This window comes from Protopterus annectens, chromosome 17.part0 (assembly GCF_019279795.1).
Source record: "Protopterus annectens isolate FY-2018-M chromosome 17.part0, PAN1.0, whole genome shotgun sequence".
Taxonomy (NCBI): domain Eukaryota; kingdom Metazoa; phylum Chordata; order Ceratodontiformes; family Protopteridae; genus Protopterus; species Protopterus annectens.
The window spans coordinates 37,626,180-37,649,124 of NC_056751.1; the positions used below are offsets into that span (position 1 = coordinate 37,626,180).

The window sequence follows — 22,945 nt, forward strand, 5'->3', positions numbered from 1 at the left end:
ACTGTGGACAAATGGTGATTAAAGTTAAAGTTGCTATCAACCTGTATTCCCAAATCTTTCACCACAGGGTTTCAGCTAAGGAGGGTACTGTTAATACTGTTATTTGCAGAGACTTCCCCTTTGCCGAAAGGGATGATAATGTTTTTTGCATTTAGAGTAAGTTTGTGGCTTTGGCACCAATCATTTCTCAGTGTATGCCCTTTGTGCAATATGTCAGCGTTGTTGGGGGACTCAATGATTCCACCCAGTTTGCAGGCATCGTCGAACTTGGCAAGCCAAAGGCCATCTGTTTTTGCCTGAACTTCTGAGAAATAGATTCCAAACAGTAGGGGGCCAGATCCTTGTGGTACACCACTGGTAACTGGTCTGCTGGTAGAGGTGGAATCCACAACATTGACTGCATGAGTTCTGTCGGTGAGCCACTTAGCTACCCATCCAGTGACATATAGGTTAATTCCCAGCTGGGTGACTTTCTCAATGATGTCTGAGTGGGGAACTGTGTCAAAAGCCTTGGCTAAGTCAAGATAGGCTGTATCTACTGTTTTGCCTTCATCCAGGGCTTTGGTGACATTCTCAGAGAAGTCCACCAGGTTTAATAAGCATGCTCTACCCTTAACAAAGCCAAATTGGGTTGGGTCAAGAGTCTGAAGGTCACCTGTGTCTTTGTTAAGGTCCATGATGATTCTCTCCACTGCTCTGATTAGGCTTATGGGTCTATAGTTCCCAGGGTTGAATGATGGACCTCAATTATGCAACATAATTACTGTGTTTTCCACTCTGCTGGGACAAAGCCAGTACTTAGACTGTGGTTGAAGAAAGTGCCAAGTGGTTCTGCTAGGTCCTGATTTAGACCATTTAGGAGGTAGTCTGGGATGTTAACCGGTCCCACAGAGGCGTGTTTTTGGTGATACAGAGTGCAGTTATGACCTGCTCTTTGAAGATACTGGGTACTGGTGACAGGTATGCTTTGGGGTATTGCCTGGTGGGGACGGGGGTGAAGTCTGTGTCAAATCTGTCTGCTAGCAGGTTGGCAACATCCTCAGGGTCAGTATGAGTGGTACCGTCCACTACTAGTTCGATACAAAGCTGGGCCTTCCCTTTAAGATTTCTGCCATAGCTAAAGAATGGCTTGTGATTATCCTTAGCTAGGGATGCTATTTTAGCGCTGCAATTGGCTTTAGAGGACTTTACAAGGTATCTAATTTGCTTGTTCAAGCTGTGGAGGGTGCCCTTCCTCTGCTGAGTCAGTTCCCTCTTATTCTTGGACATTAGTTTCTTCCTCTTGTTGTATAACCTATTTATGCATGATGTCCACCAGGGTGGCTTTTCTTTTCTTTTTTTGTGAGGACGTTGTTTTGATCCATTGATGTACAGCTGAGTCTATACATTTGTATAGATGTTTATACAGGGGTATATGTGTACACCTCTGCATAGGAGGTCTTTGTTGATAGTGGTAGCAGGGTTTTGAAACTATTTATGTCATCGCTTAGGAGGCTATAGTTTGCTTTGGAGAAATTTTTCATCCTTTTTGCTCTTTGGGGGGGGGGGTCAGGTATGATTGCTACTTCGAATGACACTGCTTTATGATCAGACATTACCAGGGAGGGCAACACACAGAGGGTAAAGCACAGACACCCCATGTTGGTGAGTACTAAGTCTAGAACATTTCAGCCCCTTGTGGGAGTGTAGATTAACTGTTCTAGGGCATTTGTATTAACAAAGTCCAGGAACCTTAGGGTGAGCATGTTTGTGCTCATATACGACTCCCAATCGATGGAAGGATAGCTGAAATTACCCATGACCAAGGTGTTGTGACTGACTCAAGTAGGTCCAGGTAGGCAGAGTGGTTCTCGTGGTTCACTGTGGGGAAACTATAGTTAACAATGATGTGGGAGGGTGTTTTACCTACAGTTAGTTGGACTTGGAGTAGGCTCTAGGGAGTCATACTGCTTGACCAGTCTTGAGGTGTATTTGTGTTTAACGAAGATGGATGCACCTCTGCCTTTAATTCTTTCACTCTCGTTTTGGGTTCTGGACGTGTGGAAGTCATTGTAGTCTTGCATGGCAGGGGTGATCTCTATGGCCTTGAACCATGTCTCTGTGACTACACAGACATCGGCATCTTTCAAGGTAAGGAGTTCTTCCAGTGAGTGCAGTTTCCAATTTAGAGTCCTAGCATTAAGCAGCATAACCTTGAGTTTGTCTCTAGTGGATTTTTTTTAAGTCAGAAATGTTGTTGTTGCAACACTGCCTAAAAAAGGCACTATGGGGGAGGCAAATACCTTTGCCAGTAATTGAAAGCAAAGAGGTGACAAGTGAAGACCATCTCTGGCAAAGCAGCGTGGTCTGTCGACCATATCTTCCCAGGCTGACAGATACTGGATCACCCTAGAACACCACCAGAAACATAGCCAATTGTTGAAGTCAATCATTAACATTAAGGCATCTTCCTGGGTGAAGGTAGAATGCTGCTTAGGGCTAGGGATATATTTGCCTTGGATAGGATCTGACAGTACAGTTATGTCTCTCTTCATACAGTCTAGTTAGGTACATTCTCAAGTCATTCACTCCAACATGGACTATGACAGTGTCATAACAGTACTTGTTGTTGAGAGACTTGAGTGCGTGTGTGATCTGATGGATCCTGGCACCTGACAGGCAGCTGACAGTGACCTTCTCCTTGTCCAGCCTGGTGAGGGGAGACATCTGTGTGTCTCACTATGGAGTTGCCTATGACCAAGACATTTGGTTTTGAAGCCTTTTACCTTACGGACTTATTGGCTGTGGCACTGTTTTATGTATTATTATGTGTAGTGGATTCTGTTGGATCTACAGTGTGTGCACTAGGTTTGCGCTTGGTAGGTCTCTGATCTTTAGGTAGGCTTCTAGCAAATACGTCTATGTATGTATGTGTGTGTGTGTGTGTGTGTGTGTGTGTGTGTGTGTGTGTGTGTGTGTGTTGTGAGCTTGCTGTGTGCAAGAGGCGAAGTGTGCGTGTGCTGACAACCCACCTGATATACGGTTTATTATGTAAGAGAATCTATTCTAAAATCATAGTATAAATAAATCTTTCACATGTAGTGTTTCAGGAGCAATTGGTTGTCAGTATACATGCCGTAATTGCTACACTGCCTCAGAATGCCCACGTCAATCAAGCTGGCTGGAGAAATGGTGGGAAAATGTGCGTCCATTATGGCAGGTACATACTGTAGTAACTGGTGAGGAATTAACTACATGGACCAGGATTTGCTGTTAGAACCTTTGCACAAAGGTGCAGTGTCCACTGATCCAAGAAATTAAGAGACCCATCAGCCTAACTAGCCTGATCTGCAAGATCATGGAGCGGATTGTCATGGATCTCATTAATAAGGACATTGGCAACCTCCAACCACTTGGTCCCACACAGTTTGGTTTTGTCAAGGGTACGTCATGCCTGTTAAATATGGTTGACTTCTTTGAGACAGTTATCAAAGTCATGGATGAGGGGAAGACTGTGCACACTGCTTACCTTGACCTGGCTAAAGTCTTTCATACGACTCCCCACTCAGGTATAATAGATAAACTCTCTCAACTAGGCATCAATCCGTATGTTACCAGATGGGTAGAAAACTGGCTCACTGATAGAACCCACCTAGTCAAAATAGGGGAAGTCACCTCAAGCAGTCGGACCAGTAATGAGTGGTGTACCCCAGGGATCAGTTTTGGGGCCTTTGTTGTTTCGGATACACTTTCTGAGGTGTAGGCCAAAACCAGGTGGCTATGGCTGACCAAGTTTGCAGATGACTGCAAGCTGGGTGCTGTCATCAGTTCTCCTAGTGATGTGGACATCCTCCAAGTGGGTCTCACCCCAACATATGAATGGTGCCAGACACACAGCCTCAAACTGAATGCCACAGAATGCATCATCATCCCCTTTCGGGAGAGTGACGTCCCCACAAATTATCACGTTAATAACAAGGTTCTAAGCGCACAATCAGTTGCGAGGGACTTGGGCACCCAGGTTGATAACAAACTGACTTTTGACCACCATATTGCCTTTGTTGTACGGAAAGCTTTCTACATGGCCCACCTCATTAGCAAGGGTATCTCATCCAGGGACAAGGTGGTCATAACATCCCTGTATTCTTCCTTTACAAGACCCATTATTGAGTGCAATGCCCCTTTCGGCATGTACCTCACAAAGCACATGCAGCAGCTGGAGAGACCACAGAGGTTCCTCACCAGGAGAATCCAGGGCCTCAAACATCTACCCTACACAGATAGGTTAAAGGCCCTGTCCCTCTACTCAGTCTCCTACAGACTCCTCAGAGGTGACCTCTGTCTCCCATACAAAGCAATCTCAGATCCCACCTAGATGGGCTGCTGCATATCCACAAGTCAAGCTCCACTCGAGTAACCTACACACACGACCCCAACTTGGTCTGTGACATCAACAGGACTTGTTGGTGGGAAAGATTTGTACCCCACAGACTCCCCTTCTGTGGAATAGATTCCTGCTCCATGTCAAGCAGAGTACCTCATTAACCCTCTTTAAGTGCAACCTGGATAACTGGATGGGGAACAGAAAATACACCCCTGGGATTCCACCTGTGTCCTTACTGGACAGGGGCATTGGGTGCTGATTTGTCAGAACAAGGGCTAAATTCTTGACTAGGCTTGTAATGGCCTCAGGACCAATAGCATAGTAACTTCCTATGATCCTGTGAAAAAGCAGCTATTCTACGGAGGGCTAGGAGTAAAAAACTGAGTCAATGCTTCACAATCCACAAATGAGCTGCTCACAGGTCAGCAGTGCGCAACTGTGTTGTGCACAGTGAAGCAGGGGAGATGAGGAGGGTTCCCTAGCAGATATCTAGAGAAAATTGTCTTTCTAGGCATTTGCATCTATGCATGGCTATACACAGCTGTGCTACACCCCATTATGTAATGCACAGCTATGTGCAAATGTGAAGCTTAAATACAAATGAAGTTAAAACGATTTTAAAACAAAGTAACCAATGGGAAAGCCCAAGGCTGAGCCTTATTCCAGCAGTCCACAAAGAATACCTTAAGGCCTGCTACTATAACAGAGTACATGCTTCACAGAGGCTAACCTGATGTTATACTGAGGCCTCTCAACTATACATTACAACCAAATATTATTGGTTGAGGGGTCACTACAGTCTGAAAATTCATGTACAAGTCCAAAAATCTTGGCTATACCTTTGGCCATATTACCATACTACTATTTTTCAGCTTTTCCCAGTTAGGAGCCGCCACAGCAGATCACTGGGCCGCTAATGATTGGCAGTGGATTTTTATGGTGTCGAGTTGCCAGCCCGGTACCCAATGTTCAAAGAAGACACACACACACACACACACACACACACACACACACACACACACACACACACACACACACGCACACACACACACCTACCTGCATGTCTTTTAAAGTTCACTCGACTACAGGGAGGACATGCAGACCACACAGAAGGCACTCCAGCCAAGAATCGAACTGGAGAACCTCTTGCTGTGACTCGCCGACAACGCTAACCACTGCGGCCATATTACCATACTAGTGTACCATACTACTGTACCAATCTAATTTCTTGTCTCACATGATGAAAAAGAACTAAATTGTACACAAAAATATTACATTCCAACATTCACTGCACTAGTAACACATCTCAGATGCATGACTACCCCTTTTTTTCCTGGCAAAAATTTCACTTTTCCAAGCAAACACCCGAATTCATTTTGAGATAGGCAAACATCTGGGACCTGAGTGGAATATTCAGATACTCAGAGAAAGGCACCAAAAGTGACATAAAATGCTATCTAACAAAGAGCTGGGTGTCTGGAAAACAACATTCCTTGACTTGTAGCCATTCCTCAATTCTGGAGGAGGCTAGATGTTCTTAACTGCAAAAGGAAATGTATGCTTCAGTAGATAAAATTAGTCAAATAACGATGACGACTTCAAGTACGCAACACAAAGAATGCATACACTTACATGACAGTGCAGTCACTCTAACCAAATAACCCAATCCTTATAAAAAATCATGACCAAAACAATTTTTTTTACCACCACTATGGACCAGAGGGATAAAGCCCAGAGTGCACCCAGAGGAACCAGACTGATTAGCAGTTTGGGTGCTGAAGGAGCTGGCCACTAAGGGCAACAGTGAGTGAGAGGTGAAACTTCGCTATCCTGAGGAAGGGAGGAAGACCTACCTGCTACAGCACTGAGACACATAGGAGGCAGCTACTGTAAAATCCAGCAGTCCATGCCAAGATGCATATGTTCACCAAACTGCACATTTATGCAGTTTGTAACAGAAGTTTGGTCCATGCTAAGTGCAACTTCTGTGCTTTTCAGGCTGCCAAGGAGGATCCCTGGAGAAGAAGGGAAAACAATTCACTCGATGCTTATTAACCATGGGGGAATGGGGCAGCAAAAAAAAAAAATTTTTCTTGGTATGGACATGTCTATTACAGTTCAGAAACAGACTGCTACAGCTGTGAATGAAATACGGTAGGGCACATAAACAGAAAATGAAAGCATGGTAATGGAGAGTTATGTTCCATTTTTGTTTTCAAATTAGAACTACAATTCACGATCCATTACAGTATACACTTGCTAAAAATTTTGTGAGAGCATTTCTTAGCTTCTCATTAAAGTGGATAACATGTCTGTTACCTGGCCTATGAGCTGGATGATGAATTCTATTACCAGTTTGGATTCTCTGCTGAACATGCCTTGCCAAAGTTTGTCAACGACACGCTGAGTGAAGTAAAATACGTTACTTATCAGTATCTGATAGCTGCCTCCAGTAGTGATTGGCAGTGAGGCTTCTTCACCTGAAGAGTAAAACACAGTTAATCAGAACAAAATTCACATGAAAAATCACCTTTCAAAACATTACAGCATTAGGAACATCAGTACATCTCTCAAACAAACACACATTCATGTTCCATAAGCACTCTTTTAAAACCTTTTCTCCTTTATGGGATAATTTAACTACGAAAAGATGCAAACATCTCATAACATGTAACCATTAGGATCTACTTGTGTGCTAAAACTTATACGAGGAGTGAGGGCACAATTAAGCTCTACACTAAATGTATTCACTTCTTAACTTGGCAAACCCACTAAAAACCAATAGGCACCTTTTCAGCAGTGCCTGGAACACTATCTAATTGCTTTGCTCACAGAATATTTGTAAGTGGAAATTGACAATCAAACCCAGGGCCAGATGAGATAGCATATTAACAGCTAGCCTTTAACTACATGCTAACCCGCAACATCTGCCAAATACTCATACAGTGAACTAACTGCCCATTTCAAGTGACATAACTTGACACCTGCCACGCTTTTTGCAAATTCTGAGTTCAACACTGTACTAAGCAAGTTTACTGATAAATACTAGAAAGGATATGGTCAAAACTGTTTAGTATTTCACTTTTTATTAACCACTACAAATGTACACTTTTGGCACATTCTGATTTATGTTGTCATTGGCCAAACCATTGCATTTAATTAGTAAAACTATAATCACCTCTGCAAAATGTAAAGTTACCTTAGTACACTTAGAATAAAAAAGATGTATTCTTGCTCTATCAGTTTGATCTGATATGTTAAATGCTAAATGAATGATGATTATGCCTATGGTCCACTGATAGACGTACTGCATCTTCAGGGAAGGGAAGTGCCACATTTCACTTACATATACCCACACACTGGTCAAACTACATGGGGGAAGAGAGAAAAACTGACTGCAGTACACCATTGGCTCCCTCTAAAATTCCAATCAAGTTTTGACAAACCGTAGTCAGCAACTGTGAACAAAAGCTGCCCAATGAAAATAAAGTACAGTTTTGTACCTGCCATAAATGTAGATGTTCGAGTGCTAATACAGCTGCAGTAATCACAGATGGGTTTTCTGCCGTCAGGCGATCCCTCGGTCGGCCGAATTCCAAAGTCTAGGTCTGGCGTCGGTTGTTGTCGCTTTCTCTCCTGACGTCAGTGAGGCTGGAGTATATAAGACACAGCCGACGCCATGTTCTTCAGTCTTTCTTGCCCCAGATGTCAGGTGCCCCCAGAAGGAAGGCAATACATAAAATATTTGTATATGCATATACAAGCAATGCAATATAATCCAAAATCAGTAGTTGCAAGCAAATAAACCATAGAAGGATAACCCAGTCAGGTTGTATGAAGAGGGTGTTAGGCCCCATGCCTTTACCAAGTGGGGAAGGAGGGAGGGAAACCTGTACTGCAGTTGTATTAGCACTCGAACATCTACATTTATGGTAGGTACAAAACTGTACTATATTCATCGTGCATACAGCTGCAGTAATCACAGATGGGTAGAGTCCCAAAGCTACGCACAGGGTGGTAGGTACTAGGAGGAACTGGGTTGAGCCAGAATGCCCTGCAACACAGCAGTGGCAAAGCCTGCTCTAGTTCTGGAATATAAAGGCAGGTGGTAGTGTTTTGTGAAGGTATGTACAGAACTCCAAGTGGCTGCTTCCAAAATATCTTTGGTAGGAACTCCTCTGAGGAAGGCTGTAGAGGTAGCTGTGGCCCTGGTGGAGTGTGATCTGATACCTGTAGGAACAGATTTCCCATGATAGGAATAACAAAAATGTATGCAGTGGCCTATCCACTTTGAAATAGTCTGCTTGGTAACTGGCTTCCCTTGAGCCCCTACAGCATAGGACACAAACAGTTGTTCTGATTTCCTGAAGGACTTTGTTCTGTCCAAATAGTAACGTAGTTGCCTATCGATGTCTAAAGAGTGTAGCAGCCTTTCCCCTTTGTTTTGAGGATTGGGGTAAAAGGTAGGTAGGTGTATGGCTTGATTTAAAGCTACCCTGGATACCACTTTAGGCATAAATGACGGGTTGGTACGAAGGGAAACCCTGTCCTGATGGAAAATGAGAAAAGGCTGCACCGCCATGAGGGCCTGTAGTTCCGAAAACTTACAAGCTGAAGTGATAGCCAGAAGGAAGGCTGTTTTCCAGGACAAATATTGCAAATCTGTTGAGGCAGTTGGTTCAAAAGGAGGCAATGTTAATTTTTCTAGTATGTAATTAAGATCCCAGGCTGGTATTGGTTGTTTCCTTGGTGGTCTTATATTCTTAGCCCCTCTGAGGAACTGTCGTAAGAGTGGGTGAGAAAATAAAGGAGGATCCGTGTTGAATTCTGCAGAAATGGCTGAGGCATGGATTTTTATGGAAGAAAATGATAGTCCACTGTTCAGCAGCTCAGCTAGGTACTGTAATACCTGAGGCAAGTTCAGTTTTCTAGGGTCCTGGCCTTTTTTCTCATTCCAAGAGCAAAACCGCTTCCATTTTGCGGAGTAAGCTTTTCTAGTAGATGGCCTTCTGGCCTCCAAAATGACATCCTGCACCTCCTTGGACAGTAGGGTCTGTTGTGGTGTTAAGGAATTTTCCATGCAGCAAGATTGAGTGTTTTCAGCTGACTGTGAAGAGTTTTGTAGCTGTGCTGAGTCAGCAGACGAGGCATTAGAGGCAGAGACCAGGGAGGAGTATGTGTTAGACTCCTCAGGAGTGGGTACCAGTGTTGCCTTGGCCAATCTGGAGCAATCAGTATCATCTTCGGTCTGTCTGCTCTTGCTTTCAAAAGCACCTTGGGCAGAAGAGGCAGAGGTGGGAATGCGTAAACTGTCCATGCTGTCCAACTGAATGAAAGGGCGTCCACTCTCCAGGCCTTTGGATGAAAAGTCCTCGAACAAAACTTTTCCAATTGATGATTCCCGTGGGAAGCAAAAAGATCTATGTCTGGCCTCCCCCACGCTTGGATTATCTCTGTAAACACCTGAGGATGTAACTTCCATTCGTGTGGATCTATCATATTTCTGCTTAGATTGTCTGCCAGCGTGTTTTCCAATCCTGGCAAGTACTGTGCTTGAAGTTGATTTGCCATTCCAGAGCCAAGTTCCAAAGAGTCATGGCTAGTCTGCACAAGGGGTATGAATGTGTTCCTCCTTGTTTGTTTATGTACCACATTACTGTGGTGTTGTCTGTTCTTATCAGTAATTGTCCTGGATGCAGGAAGTCCTTGAAAGCTGTAATTGTATTTATTACTGCTAGTATTTCTTTTTGATTGATGTGAAGGTGCTTTTCCTTTTGGGACCATTTGCCCTGAATGCACCTGTCCGTCATGTGCGCCCACCAGGCGTAATCTGAGGCGTCTGTTGTGATGACTTGCTTTGCTTGAGGCTTGCAGAATGGGAGACCTGTGTTTGCTGGAAATGCTTGGGCCCACCATAGAAATTCCTTTTGCAAACATGGAATTATTGGTATTATTGTTTCCAAACTGTGACTGTGTTGAGACCATAGGTTTTTTAGGTACCATTGAAGTTTCCTCATATGCAGCTTTGCACATGGGATTAAAAGAATGCAAGATGCCATGAAGCCCAGAGCCTGCAGGATTTTCCTTGCAGTAAGCCTGGTACATTTAGTATTTTGAAGTACTGAGTTAGTTGCCCCTGTTATTCTGGCATAAGATAGGCCATCTGGGTGTTTGTGTCCAAGTTGGCACCCAGGAAAGTTATTTTCTGAGATGGAGTTAGCCTGGATTTCTCTTTGTTGATTGTGTATCCCAGAGAATGCAGTAACCGTGTTACATATGCCAGATGTTCCAGAAGTATGTACTTGCTGTCCGCTTGGATCAGGCAGTCGTCCAAATAAGGGTAAATTTGTATCCCTTGAAGTCTGCAGTAGGCAATCACTGATGCCAGGCACTTTGTGAATACTCTGGGCAGTAGATAAGCCAAAGGGCAATGCAGAGAATTGATAGTGGATTGAACCTGCAAGAAATCTGAGGTATCTTCTGCAGCTTTGTCTGATTGGGACATGCAGGTATGCCTCCTTGAGGTCCAATGTTACCAGCCAAAACTCCTTGCCCAGCATGGGAAGAAGTTGCTGTAATGTGAGCATCTTGAATTTTGGTACGAGTAGAAATGTGTTTAGGATGGATAAGTCCAAAATGGGTCTCCAGTCGGTTCCTTTCCTTGGTACCAGAAAAAGTCTTGAATAAAAACCTTGACCTTGTTCGTGAGTAGGTACCTCTTGAATAGCTCTCATGCATATGAGCTTTGAAATTTGTAGTTGTGCCTCTGCCCTTTGATTGTGTGGCAGGTTTGGCATGCCTCTCATTTTTGGAAGAGTGTGGAATTGAAATTTGTAGTCTCTGTTTATAATGTCCAGGATCCATTTGTCTGTTGTGACAATATGCCAATTTCTTGCAAATAATGCTAGCTTTCCTCCCAAAGGTGCTGCCAGCTGAGACATGCTTGGCATGGAAATGAGGGAGTCATTGGGTTTGTTTCCTGTATTGTTGTGCACTGTCTTCGCCACCTCTTGGTGCTGGAGTTTGCCATTGTCGGCCTCTATATGATCCTTGTGATTGCCCTCTACCCCTTGTGCGTCTGTATCTACCTCTTTGGGGCTTGTCAGTGGCTGGAAAGGACCAGTTTTTTGAAGGCCAATTTCTGCTAAAACGTGGTGGTTGGACCTGTAGAAAAGCTTTGACAATTTGCATAGATTTGGCTTTTTCTTCCATTTTCCGTAATATCTCCTCAGCATTAGTACCAAACAGCACATCCTTTTGTAAAGGAGCATCTAGAAGTTTAGCTTTCACATGATCAGTCAAGTTTTGTTCCCTAAGCCAGGCATGTCTGCGAATGACTGATCCTGTAGCAGCCGCTCTACTTGAGGCCTCTAGGGCATCATAACCACATTGTAAGGTGTGTTTACCCACTTGCTCTGCACTATGCATCATATCCTGCAACTCCTTCAAATCTGGTTGTTCAGGTTGAGACATTTTATTCCTTAATTGTGATAACAGGAACTGTTGATATTTAAGCATATGAAACTGACAATTTAAGGCCCTCATGGCTAGGGTGGCCGAGGTATATACCTTTTTTCCCCACCTTTCTAAAGATCTTGACTCTCATTCGGCAGGAAGTGGATTCTTGGCAGTGGAGGCCTTCAATCCCTTGGGGCCTTGAGAAATGGTTTCAGGGTCAGCATTATGGCTTTTGAAGAGAAATTGGTGAGAGTTAGGTACTCTGTAGTACCTATCAGGTTTGACTGGTGCAGGAGGCAGAGAATCCGGGTTAAGGCAAGCCTCCGAATAAACATCATCAAGTATGTCTAAAACAGGAGGTATCGCCAGAGGTCTGTGTTGAGGTAAAAGAAATTCCCTAAGTCTTTTCTTGGAATCTGAAAAGTCTTGGCCTTCCCAATGGAAGTGTTCCCTCAAAGTGTGCAAGGTTTCCCCAAAGGAAAAATCCTCAGGAGGAGATACAGAAGGAATGGACTGCTCTGCATCCGAATCCTCAAAAGGGGAGTAAGAGTGTTCCTCTACATCAGAATGTTCTGATAAAATGGAGCCCTGATCAGAAGAGGGAGAATCTTCCTCCACTCTGGGTCTCTTGTCAGGAGGGGGTTGAGAACCCCTGATAAGAGTAATTAAATCCTCAGCCATTTTAAGCATCTGTTTTTTAGGCATGGGGCCTGGAGATTGGCCCTGTGCAACAGGCCTCTTGGGATGCCTGGCTGCTTTGGATTTAGTAAAGGCCTTAATAGAAAAAGAAGATGAGGGTCTAAAGACACCATGGGTGGAAGTGGACCTGTCCACATTAGTAGGCTCAACGTTAGCAAAGGCTTCGGTGGTTGTAGTCTGGGAAAGGGCCGAGGTGCCAGCGGTCTCGGGTACAGAGGACACCGCCAAAGGAGTGTCGTCGGTAGTCAGGGACTGCAAAGGCATCTCGCTGAGAACCGGACCACGTGTAGCCTGTTTTGGCATGGTGTCGGCGGGGACCGCGGACCTCGCGTATCGGTCCTTGTCCATGCGTTTTTTGGACAAAACGGTAGTCGGAGTATCAGACGACATTTTATAATCAAAGGTTTTACCAAAATAGTGTTGGGCGAACTCCGCCCGACGCTTAATAGTGCGTTTATTGAAAGTAGCGTAAAAGCGACAGCCCGAGACGTCGTGGTCTGGGCCTAAACAAGGTATGCAAAGGGAATGGAAATCCTTATGCGGTATTTGCTTCCCACAAGAAATACAATTATTAACTTTTTCTGACATCGGACTGAGGCAAGAAAAGTTTCCCCAACGGGGTACTAGGCTTTAATGAAGACTTCGGTTTCCAATATTTCCGTAATTCAGGAGTTGGCCGACTGGCACTTGCGAACTGCTTCTACTTCGGGCACCGCGCGGCAAAAAAGACTGGGGAACACGGCATCGGCTGTGTCTTATATACTCCGGCCTCACTGACGTCAGGAGAGAAAGCGACAACAACCGACACCGGACCTAGACTTTGAAATTCGGCCGACCGAGGGACCGCCTGACGGCAGAAAACCCATCTGTGATTACTGCAGCTGTATGCACGATGAACATCCTTGTTTCAGTGTAAGTATGCCACCTGTTTGTATTTTCAACCGGCAGATGTGGAGCTCTCTATCAAAGCACACAAGAAAGTACAATATCCCATAAATCACATCAGGGAAACTTCCACCGTCAGGACCTGTGACAGCTACCTTGCAGGAATGGAAAGCCCACCTGAAGTTTGGTGAGAAATGTTCACAATTCCCAGTCCTGGTAAAACAGATCTGATATCATCAATTAATGAGAGGGTGTATGGCGGCTCCACAGCCACTGAAAGCTAACAGTTAACTGCAAACTTCACTTTCTAACATAAGCAAATGCCATCCTACAGATCATGGCTGCCATTAAGACTAGAAACAGCAGTAAGTTCCAATCACAGACCACTTACTACATCCTTACCAAAGCCATTACATTTATGAAGTCCTTGTCCTCACCAGCAAACTGAAATAAATGGCACTGGAAAGTGTGTAGCCCCATACCTACAAAGGCAATCCTCCAGGGTAGGATCAGACAATCTCTCTCAGTGCATGCTAACCACAAGGTCAGTAACCATGAAAGCACCTAGTGCAGGGAAGGACATTACCAAAGTGATCCTCAATGAGGCAACCAGCACCCTGTCATCCACATACAGCAACATGAAAAAAATTCCTTCCTTGCAACACTTCATCTACCACATTCATCATCACTTTGAATGCTGTCAGCACTGAAAAATATCCACATGGCAGCATTTTGTACTGGAACTGATGCTCACCCAGAGCAAACTAAGGAAGTCTTCTATGTGGGCCACATACACTCATGTTCCAAAAGACAGTCTTCAGAACCATTAAGACCATGCAAGAACCCTGAAGGAAACTGATGTACAGATGTGTTGACTGATGTTGCCGAGTCCAGGATGGAAACTGTCCATTTCTCTGGAACCAGAAAGAGGACTGAACAGAAATCAAAACCATGTTCTGAGTTAGGGTGGAACTTAAAGCTACTTACAAGAATAAAGTCTGTGCTTTGTCTCAAGACCTCCAAATAATTTGCTTCCCCAACATTTCTGACAAAGTACCCTGCAAGGAACTTCTAAAGGTACCCTTCTCTTTCCCATCATATCTCCAACAGATGTGGTCTACCTGTGGAAAATTTCTCTAAAATCTACTTGGTGTATAAAATACCTATGGAAACATTCCCAAGCAAAAATCTTACATTTTCTAGATTTTGCTGGAAGCTTGGCAACCATACAAATATCCCCTTATTTTCTCTTTATATACTTCCTTTCTATTCTCATTTCCCATTCTTTTCCAACTTCCACTGGTTGTTTTTTAATGATAAATTATTTTACATGCCAAATTAATTATCCATTTTTAACCACAGTTTATGTTCCTGACAACTACAAACTCAATCAAAAACTGGTCTTTCAATTAAAGGCCCCCTATCCCTTTTTTGCATGTCCAGACACTGTTATCAATCTGTTTTAGGGAAAGCTGTCTCCAACTTCTCTACTTGGCCTCATCCCACTCTATGATTTTTCCTACCCTAGTTATTTGCTCACAATACCTTGGTTCCTTTGTTAATTTTATTACACATGGTCCACAGCTTCTGCTCTGGTTGATAAAAATATTCCTGACCAGTATACAGTATAAAAAAAGGACTAGGAACATTTTCACAGTTTGTACCTTACTATCTAAATCCATAGTTAAGAGATTCCAACTTCTCAAATTGTGTACTATCTTCTGTTTAGTCTCTATCTCAATATCCTTAGCTGTGATAATAGCACCCTTTTTAATCCAAACACCTAAATGTTTCATCTTATCATGTCCCAAAAATATGGGAGTTGCTGAACCAATTCATATGTAGCAAAACAGTCTACTGCTATAGCCTTTGTTTTATCTTCATTTATTTTATATCCTAAAAAAACTGAATTTGTCCCCGAATGTTCAACAACACTGAAATATCATTTTCTGGATTTATCAAAATAAAACTAATCTTTCTTGAGTAACATACCAGATATACCTTTGAATCTGAGAGCCCCATAGTTTCTTTGCAAGTGGAAAAAGGACACCCCTGCCGGCTTCCTCAGTTCAAACACAGCTCATCAGAAAAGAACCATCTCACCATGATTCTTGCATCTAAGTCTTCATATATCCTTCTAATTGGGTTCCTATTAGATTGCCGAAGATGCATAATTTCAAATGCGTCTTTGCCAAACTTAAAATAATGAAAACAGCAAAGTGGAATATGAGTGATTTCTTTCCCTGGGAAAGACATCGCTTGCCCGCCTCTGGTAGTTTGCTGTTTTGTAAATTGTAGTACGATCTCGGAGTTGGTATATTTAGTTAGGGGGGGCACAGCCCCCCAAGTTGGGAGGATGTGAGGGGGGGGCTAAACCCCCCCACTTTGTTTTTTGTGTAGTGATATATATATATATATATATATATATATATTTATATATATTTTTTTTGGACAAGCAATTTCATTCCCAGGGAAAGAAATCACTCATATACAGTTTCGCTGTTTTCAGTTTTTGTTTTTATGGGTTCGATGAAGACACATTCAAAGTAATGCGTCTTCGACGTTGTGATATAGACCCTTTCTAATTAACCCTGTTATTCTATCATGAAACACACATGCTGCCATTGCCTTTCTTATAAAATTCCCAACTAACTCTGTCAAATGCCTTCTCTGAATCTAGACCCACCCACAAACACAGCAGCATCTTCTTGCCCTCAGCTTAAGCTTTGAATCATCATTGTTGTGTTAATGCTGTCAAATGTCTGCATCCCCTGCACAATACTACACTGATGAGTACCTGTCAGTTTGGGAAACATCTTAGCCATTCTATTTGCAAATATAAACATAAATGCTTTTCAATAATGGTTCAAATTTGAAATGGGTCTATATAAAGTACGATTTAAAGAGTCTTTACCCGCTTTGAATAGTACAGCTATCGCAGCTTTATTCCAAAATGCTTGTACTGTCCCTCCTTTTATAATACTGTTAAACAAAACCTTCCAAATCTTTATGACTTTTCCCTCCAACTTCCACAGGAATATCATTTGCCCTTGCAGAAATCTATGATGATTTATTATACATTGCTATTTTTATTTCATCCTCTCTTATCTTATTAATTATTGAGTCTCATCTTCCTCTAACCATTTTTTTAAACAAGAAACACCACTACTAAATTATCGCTTATGACACAGGCAGTCATACGTTTATATAAATGAAAACAAACTGTATTGACAATCTTAGTTGCAAGCATTTTACACCACAAACCATACTGACATAATTTTCATTGCAAACACTATATATCACTTATAATCCACCCAATAACTGACAAACATTACATAACTTATTCAAAAATCCTGCCTTCTTTTAAACCTCATTCTTCCCCTGTATGTATTTTTCCCAAAATTCCCATTTTTTCCTATGTAATTTGCTCCTACCCTTTTCTAAAAATCCCAGTTCCAATTGGTTTCTCTCTGTTACTATATTCACTACTATGTCTAGGCAATTCGGATTCTGTTATCATAGCTCAATAAAATAATTTCCCTAGTTACACCAATTTGCTCACCCAGTATTTCTGATAGAGTTGTCTCCAGGGAATTTTTAAAGCCTGCCAACTCATTACACCCCAGAAAATATGTTCTCAATTACCTCTTTCTTCCCAATCATATCTCAAACATTTGCAAACTACCTGAGGAAAAATTCTCTGCAGTCTACGTGGGGTATAAAATATCTATGTAAACATTTCCAAGTAAAAATCCTAAATCTTCTAGATTTTGTTGCATATTTGGGAGACAAACATATATCCCCCATTGTCTCTTTGTGAATTGCTTATCCAGTCTCTCTTCCAAACATTTTAGTCTCTTCTGACTGATTCTTATAGAAAACATGCAATATTTTATATGCTGTACTAATTATTTCTTTTTTTTTTTTTAACAGCAGCAGTTCCAGACTCTACTAAAAACTCTGCCAGTGCTGGCCTTTTGTTTAGGACCCCCCTATTCCTTTCTCTTTGTCTCTACTCTGATATCAATTCCTTGATAGAGAAGGCAATCTGTAACCTGCAGTCCAAATACATTCTTAGCATCTTCCCATTCTATTATGTTTCCCTCTCTAGTTATTTGCTCCCAATACCTCGGTTATTGTGCCAATTTTCTCCAAAAAATTCCAACCACGCCTTGCCTATTGTCCTTATCCCTAATTGCAGTCATCCTTATCAGCATACTCTCCTTTCTCCATTCCCATGTTGGCTTAGCTCTTAGAATATTTTCTGCTACTTTAACAACTCTCACACAGAATATTACATTCATATTCTCCTTAAAGGTCTGCAACCAAAATCCCAGTTTCTACTTGTTTCTTGAGCTTCCTCCTGTGTGCATCATCATCTCTTTCCACTTTGAATTATAGGTTTCTGCTTGTGCTATGTACAGGAGCCTTAACTGTGTAGTGCTGAAATACTGCTTCAAATCGAGTACTCCCAATCCGCCTTGTTCTACTGGAAGAATCAACTTATCTGACGTGACTCTTGCCATCTTCCACTCCCAGATAAAATTTTTCAGCTTTTAATTAATTGCTATCCACAACTTCTCATCTGGTTGATAAAAAAATATGCCTGACCTGTGTATAAGATTAAAGGGACTAAAAACATTTTAACTGCTTGTCTCTTAAAATCCATATCCATATAACGGAGCTTCCAATTTCTCAGTTTTTGTACCATCTTTCATTTAGTCTTTTCCCACATATCCTTGGCTATCACACCAGAATCATTTTTAATCCATACTCCTAAATACTTAATTTTATCATGTCCCCATAAATATGGACATTGCTGAATAAATCTGTGTGTGGATAATTGTTTTGTTTTAGCTTCATTAATTTTGTAACTGGAAAAGATTTGAAACTGTCTTAAAATGTTCTACAACACTGTATTTTCCTTTTCTGGTTTTATCAGTGATATTTTTACATTCTGCTTCTCCTCTGGATCATTAGTGTTATGTTAATGTAGTTGAATTTTTGCCTCCTCTCTACAAAACCACATTCTTTTGGCCATTATAGCCAAACACTTTATAATCGTGGTTTACTATTGAAATGGACCTGCATGAAACTGGATCCGATGGATCTTTACCCTCTATTACTGCAGCCACCGCTTTCTTCAAGAATGTTGGTGCTTCTCCTCTTAAAATACAGTTAAACAAAACCTTCCAGATCTTTTATCAGTTCTTCCCTCCTAGTTTCCAAACTTCTACAGGAATACCATCTATTCCTGGGGACGTTCCTGTAGACTGGTTATACATAAAGTACAGTTTTGTACCTACCATAAATGTAGATGTTCGAAGATCCACATTGCTGCAGTCCTTACATATGGGGTAGTCCGCTGTCCTCGGTCGGCCCGAATACCAAAGTATTAGGCTGACGTCGGTCATGGGTGCTCAGATCTGACATCAGAGCGTCAGGGTATAAAAGCGCATGACCGACGTCATATCCGCAGTCTTTTCTTGCCCCAGATGTCAGAAGGCCCTAAAAAGAAAGGCCACAGCCAAAAACAGAATACCTCCCAAAAAACATGCCCAACAACAACCATCACCCAAAACATATAACTATGCCAAACTACAGTGGGGAAGGAGGGAGGAAATTGACTGCAGCAATGTGGATCTTGAACATCTACATTTATGGTAGGTACAAAACTGTACTATGTTCTTCATCTCACATTGCTGCAGTCCTTACATATGGGTAGAATCCCAAAGCAGAGGTAAAGGGAGGATGGCAAAATCAAAAAGCATTAGGGGCTGCTAAAATGCCCTGTAATATTGCAGTGGCAAATCCAGCCCTAGACTTAGAATAAAGAGGAAGGTGGTAATGTTTAGAAAAAGTATGTACTGAACTCCAAGTAGCTGCTTCCAAAATATCTTTTGTAGCTACCCCCCTTAGAAAGGCAGTAGAAGTAGCAGTCGCCCTAGTGGAATGAGGTCTGATTCCAGCTGGAATCTCCTTACCATGATGGGAATAACAGAAAGAAATACAAAAACCAATCCATTTAGAAATAGTTTGTTTTGAAACAGGTTTTCCCTGAGAACCCAAAGCAAAAGAAACAAACAACTGCTGAGACTGCCTGAACCCCTTGGTTCTGCTCAAATAATAACGCAACTGCCTGTGAATATCCAAAGTATGCAAAATCTTCTCCCCTTTATTTTGGGATTTGCATAAAAGTAGGCAAATGAATAGTTTGGTTCAAGGCCACACTAGAAACCACTTTAGGCATAAAGGAAGGATTAGTACGCAAAGATACCCTATCCTTATGAAAAATCAGGAAAGGTTCCACTGCCATAAGGGCCTGTAATTCAGAAACCCTTCTTGCAGAGGTAATGGCCAACAAAAAAGCAGTCTTCCATGACAAATACTTTAACTCGGCAGTAGCTGCAGGCTCCAAAGGTTGTAGAGTAAGTTTTTCCAACACAAAATTGAGATCCCAAGCAGGAGTAGGAGCTCTACGTGGGGGTCTTATGTTCTTTGCCCCTCTAAGAAATTGCTTAAACAAAGGATGAGAGAATAAAGGAGGGTCACAGTCATAGTGAGCAGAAATGGCTGCAGCATGAACCTTTATGGAGGAGAAGGACAAACCCTTGTCCAATAACTCAGTAAGATATTGAAGAGAAACACTTAAATCAGGCTTGGAAACATCAAAGTCCTTCCCTTTGCTCCAAATAAAAAATCTCCTCCCTTTATCAGCGTAAACTTTCCTTGTACTAGGCCTTCTGGCCTCTAAAATAACATTCAAAACTTGTTGTGGAAGCTGAGACCCTCCAGAGTCTAAAACAGAATATGCCAGGCTGTTAGATGCAGAGACTGAATCCTGACATTGAGGAAGTGATTGCCCTCCTGAGACAAAAGGTGCGGAATCAAAGGCAGAGGCCATGGAGGCTCTCGTACTAAACTCCTCAGTAGTGGGTACCAGTGCTGGCGAGGCCAATCCGCGCTTATCAGAATCATGGATGGCTTGTCTTGTCTGGCCTTCAAGAGTACCTTTGGGAGAAGAGGCAGAGGTGGAAAGGCATATACATGAAGATTGTTCCAACTGAATGATAGAGCATCCACCTTCCAAGCTGTGGGATGAAACATTTTGTGCAAAACTTTGGCAACTGGTAATTTAGTGGAGAAGCGAACAGATCTATGTCTGGAGTTCCCCATAACACTGTCAACTTTTGAAATACATGAGGATCCAATTTCCACCGTGAGGATCCACTATTTGTCTGCTCAACACATCTGCTAAGGAGTTCTGTGCTCCTGGCAGAAACCTTGCCTGAAGATTGAGGTGTAAACTGAGAGCAGTCTCCCACAAAATCATCGCTTGCCTGCAAAGAGGGTACGAATGAGTTCCCCTTGCTTGTTGATGTACCACATGACAGTAGTGTTGTCTGTTTGAATCAACACCTGCCCTGGGTGAAGTAAATCCTGAAAGCCATCAATGCAAACTGGACTGCTAACATCTCCTTCAAGTTGATATGCAAATGTTGAAGTCTGACAGGCCACGTGTCTTGCACCCATTTTCCATTGAGGTGTGCTCCCCAAGCCTTGTCCGAGGCATCTGTCGTTAGAATCTGACTCCTCTGGTCGGGTCACAGAGAGTCCCTTGTTTAGGTGGCATTCCTGAGCCCACCACAAAATTCCTTCTGAATGCAAGGTATTATCTGAATGACAGTGTCTAGATCTTGGCAGTGTTGTGTCCATACATTTTGAGATACCATTGCAGCTTCCTCATATGCAGTTTGGCATTGGGAAGCACCAGAATACAAGATGCCATGAACCCCAAGGCTTGAAGGACTGTCCTTGCAGTCAGCCTGGACTGTAGAGACATTTGATGGAAATAAAGAGAAAGGCTTCTTTGTTTGTCCGAGTCAAAAGGCCATCTGGGAAGCTGTATTCAGTCTCACACCCAGAAAGCACATGTCCTGAGAGGGTACTAGACTGGACTTTGTTTCGCTCACAGAATACCCTAGGCATCTTAACACTACCATCACATACTGTAGATGATGAAGAAGTTCGTCCTTGTCTTGTGCAATAATCAGGCAATCGTCCAAATAAGGATAAATCTGTATTCCTCTTAACCTGAAAAAGGCTATCACTGGAGCCAGAACCTTTGTGAACACTCTGGGCAGTAGATAAGCCAAAGGGGAATGAAGAGAACTCATAATGTAATTTTCTAGCCCGAAAACGGGTGTACCTCCTGCAACTGGGCCTGATAGGAACATGAAGATAAGCCTCTTTGAGATCCAGAGTTACCATCCAGTGATCTTTTCCCAACAGAGGTAAAAGCTGTTGTAACGTCAGCATTTTGAACTTTGGAATGTCCAGATAAGTGTTGAGGATAGATAAATCCAAAATCGGTCTCCACGTGTTCCCTTTCTTTGGTACTAGAAACAGGCGAGAATAAAATCCTAGGCCCACTTCTGACAGAGGAACTGGCTGTATAGCTCCCATTTGAAGAAGTAAAGAAATCTGTTTGTGAGCCTCTATCCTTTGCCGAGGAGGAACATCTGGCATGCCTTTGAAAGGAGGCAATGTATGGAAATAGAACTTGTAGCCTCGGTTTATAATGTGCAATACCCATTTGTCCTGGGTGACTAAAAGCCAGTTTTGCTTGAAAAGTGCTAGCTTTCCTCCCAAAGGAGCTGCCAGGCAAGAAGAATCTGGCAGCTGAAAATGCAGGTCATTGGGCCTGTTTATGAAAGGACTGGCCCCTGCCCTCACCAGCAGATTGTGCAGGCGAACTCCATGTTGTAGGCCTGAAGGTACTCTGAGCTCTGCCCCTACCACGCCTAGATCTACCCCTAGACTGAGAATCAGAAGAAGGCACGCCCACCCCTAGTAGGCCAATTTCTACTAAACTTTGAGGGTTGCACCTGCAAAAAATCTTTAACAGTCTGCATAGACTTAGCCTTGTCTTCCATTTTCTTCAAAACTGACTCCACAGGGGGACCAAACAAAACTTCAGACTGTAAAGGGCATCCAGAATTCTAGTTTTAACATGCTCGGATAAATTCTGATCCTTAAGCCAGGCGTGCCTACGAAGAACTGAACCAGTGGCAGCCACCCTAGAAGAAGCCTGTAAAGCATCAAAACCACACTGCAAAGAATGCTTACCCACCTGTTCAGAGACATGTACCAAATCCTGCAATTCTTTACACTCTATGCCCTCTGCCAAAGCATCCACTTTAGATTTTAGCTGAGAAAGGAGGAAATTCTGATACTTCAACATATGAAACTGGCAATTTAAAGCCCTCATTGCTAAAGTAGAAGAGGTATACACCTTCTTACCCCATCTGTCCAAAGCTCTAGCTTCCTTATCTAGAGGAACCGGATTCTTAACAACAGAGGCTCTAACACCCTTAGGCCCCTGACTAATAGTTTCTGGGTCCGCCCTAGGACTCTTATACAGATATTTATGAGCCTCAGGCACCCTGTAATACCTGTCCGGCTTAACTGGCGCAGGAGGCAAAGAATCTGGATTAAGGGAAGCCTCTGAAAAACATCCTGAACAACATCCAAAACAGG

General features: G+C 42.7%; 1 protein-coding gene across 1 annotated transcript in view; it reads right to left on the minus strand.

Moving 5' to 3' along the window:
• The window catches only part of WDFY3 (WD repeat and FYVE domain containing 3), a 5,086,165-nt gene that overhangs the window by 1,198,657 nt on the left and 3,864,563 nt on the right, over positions 1-22,945 (minus strand). Inside the window, exon 36 of the mRNA XM_044059488.1 lies at positions 6,683-6,843. Within this exon, the coding sequence (XP_043915423.1) occupies positions 6,683-6,843 (161 nt within the window). The remainder of the gene's footprint in view (positions 1-6,682; positions 6,844-22,945) is intronic.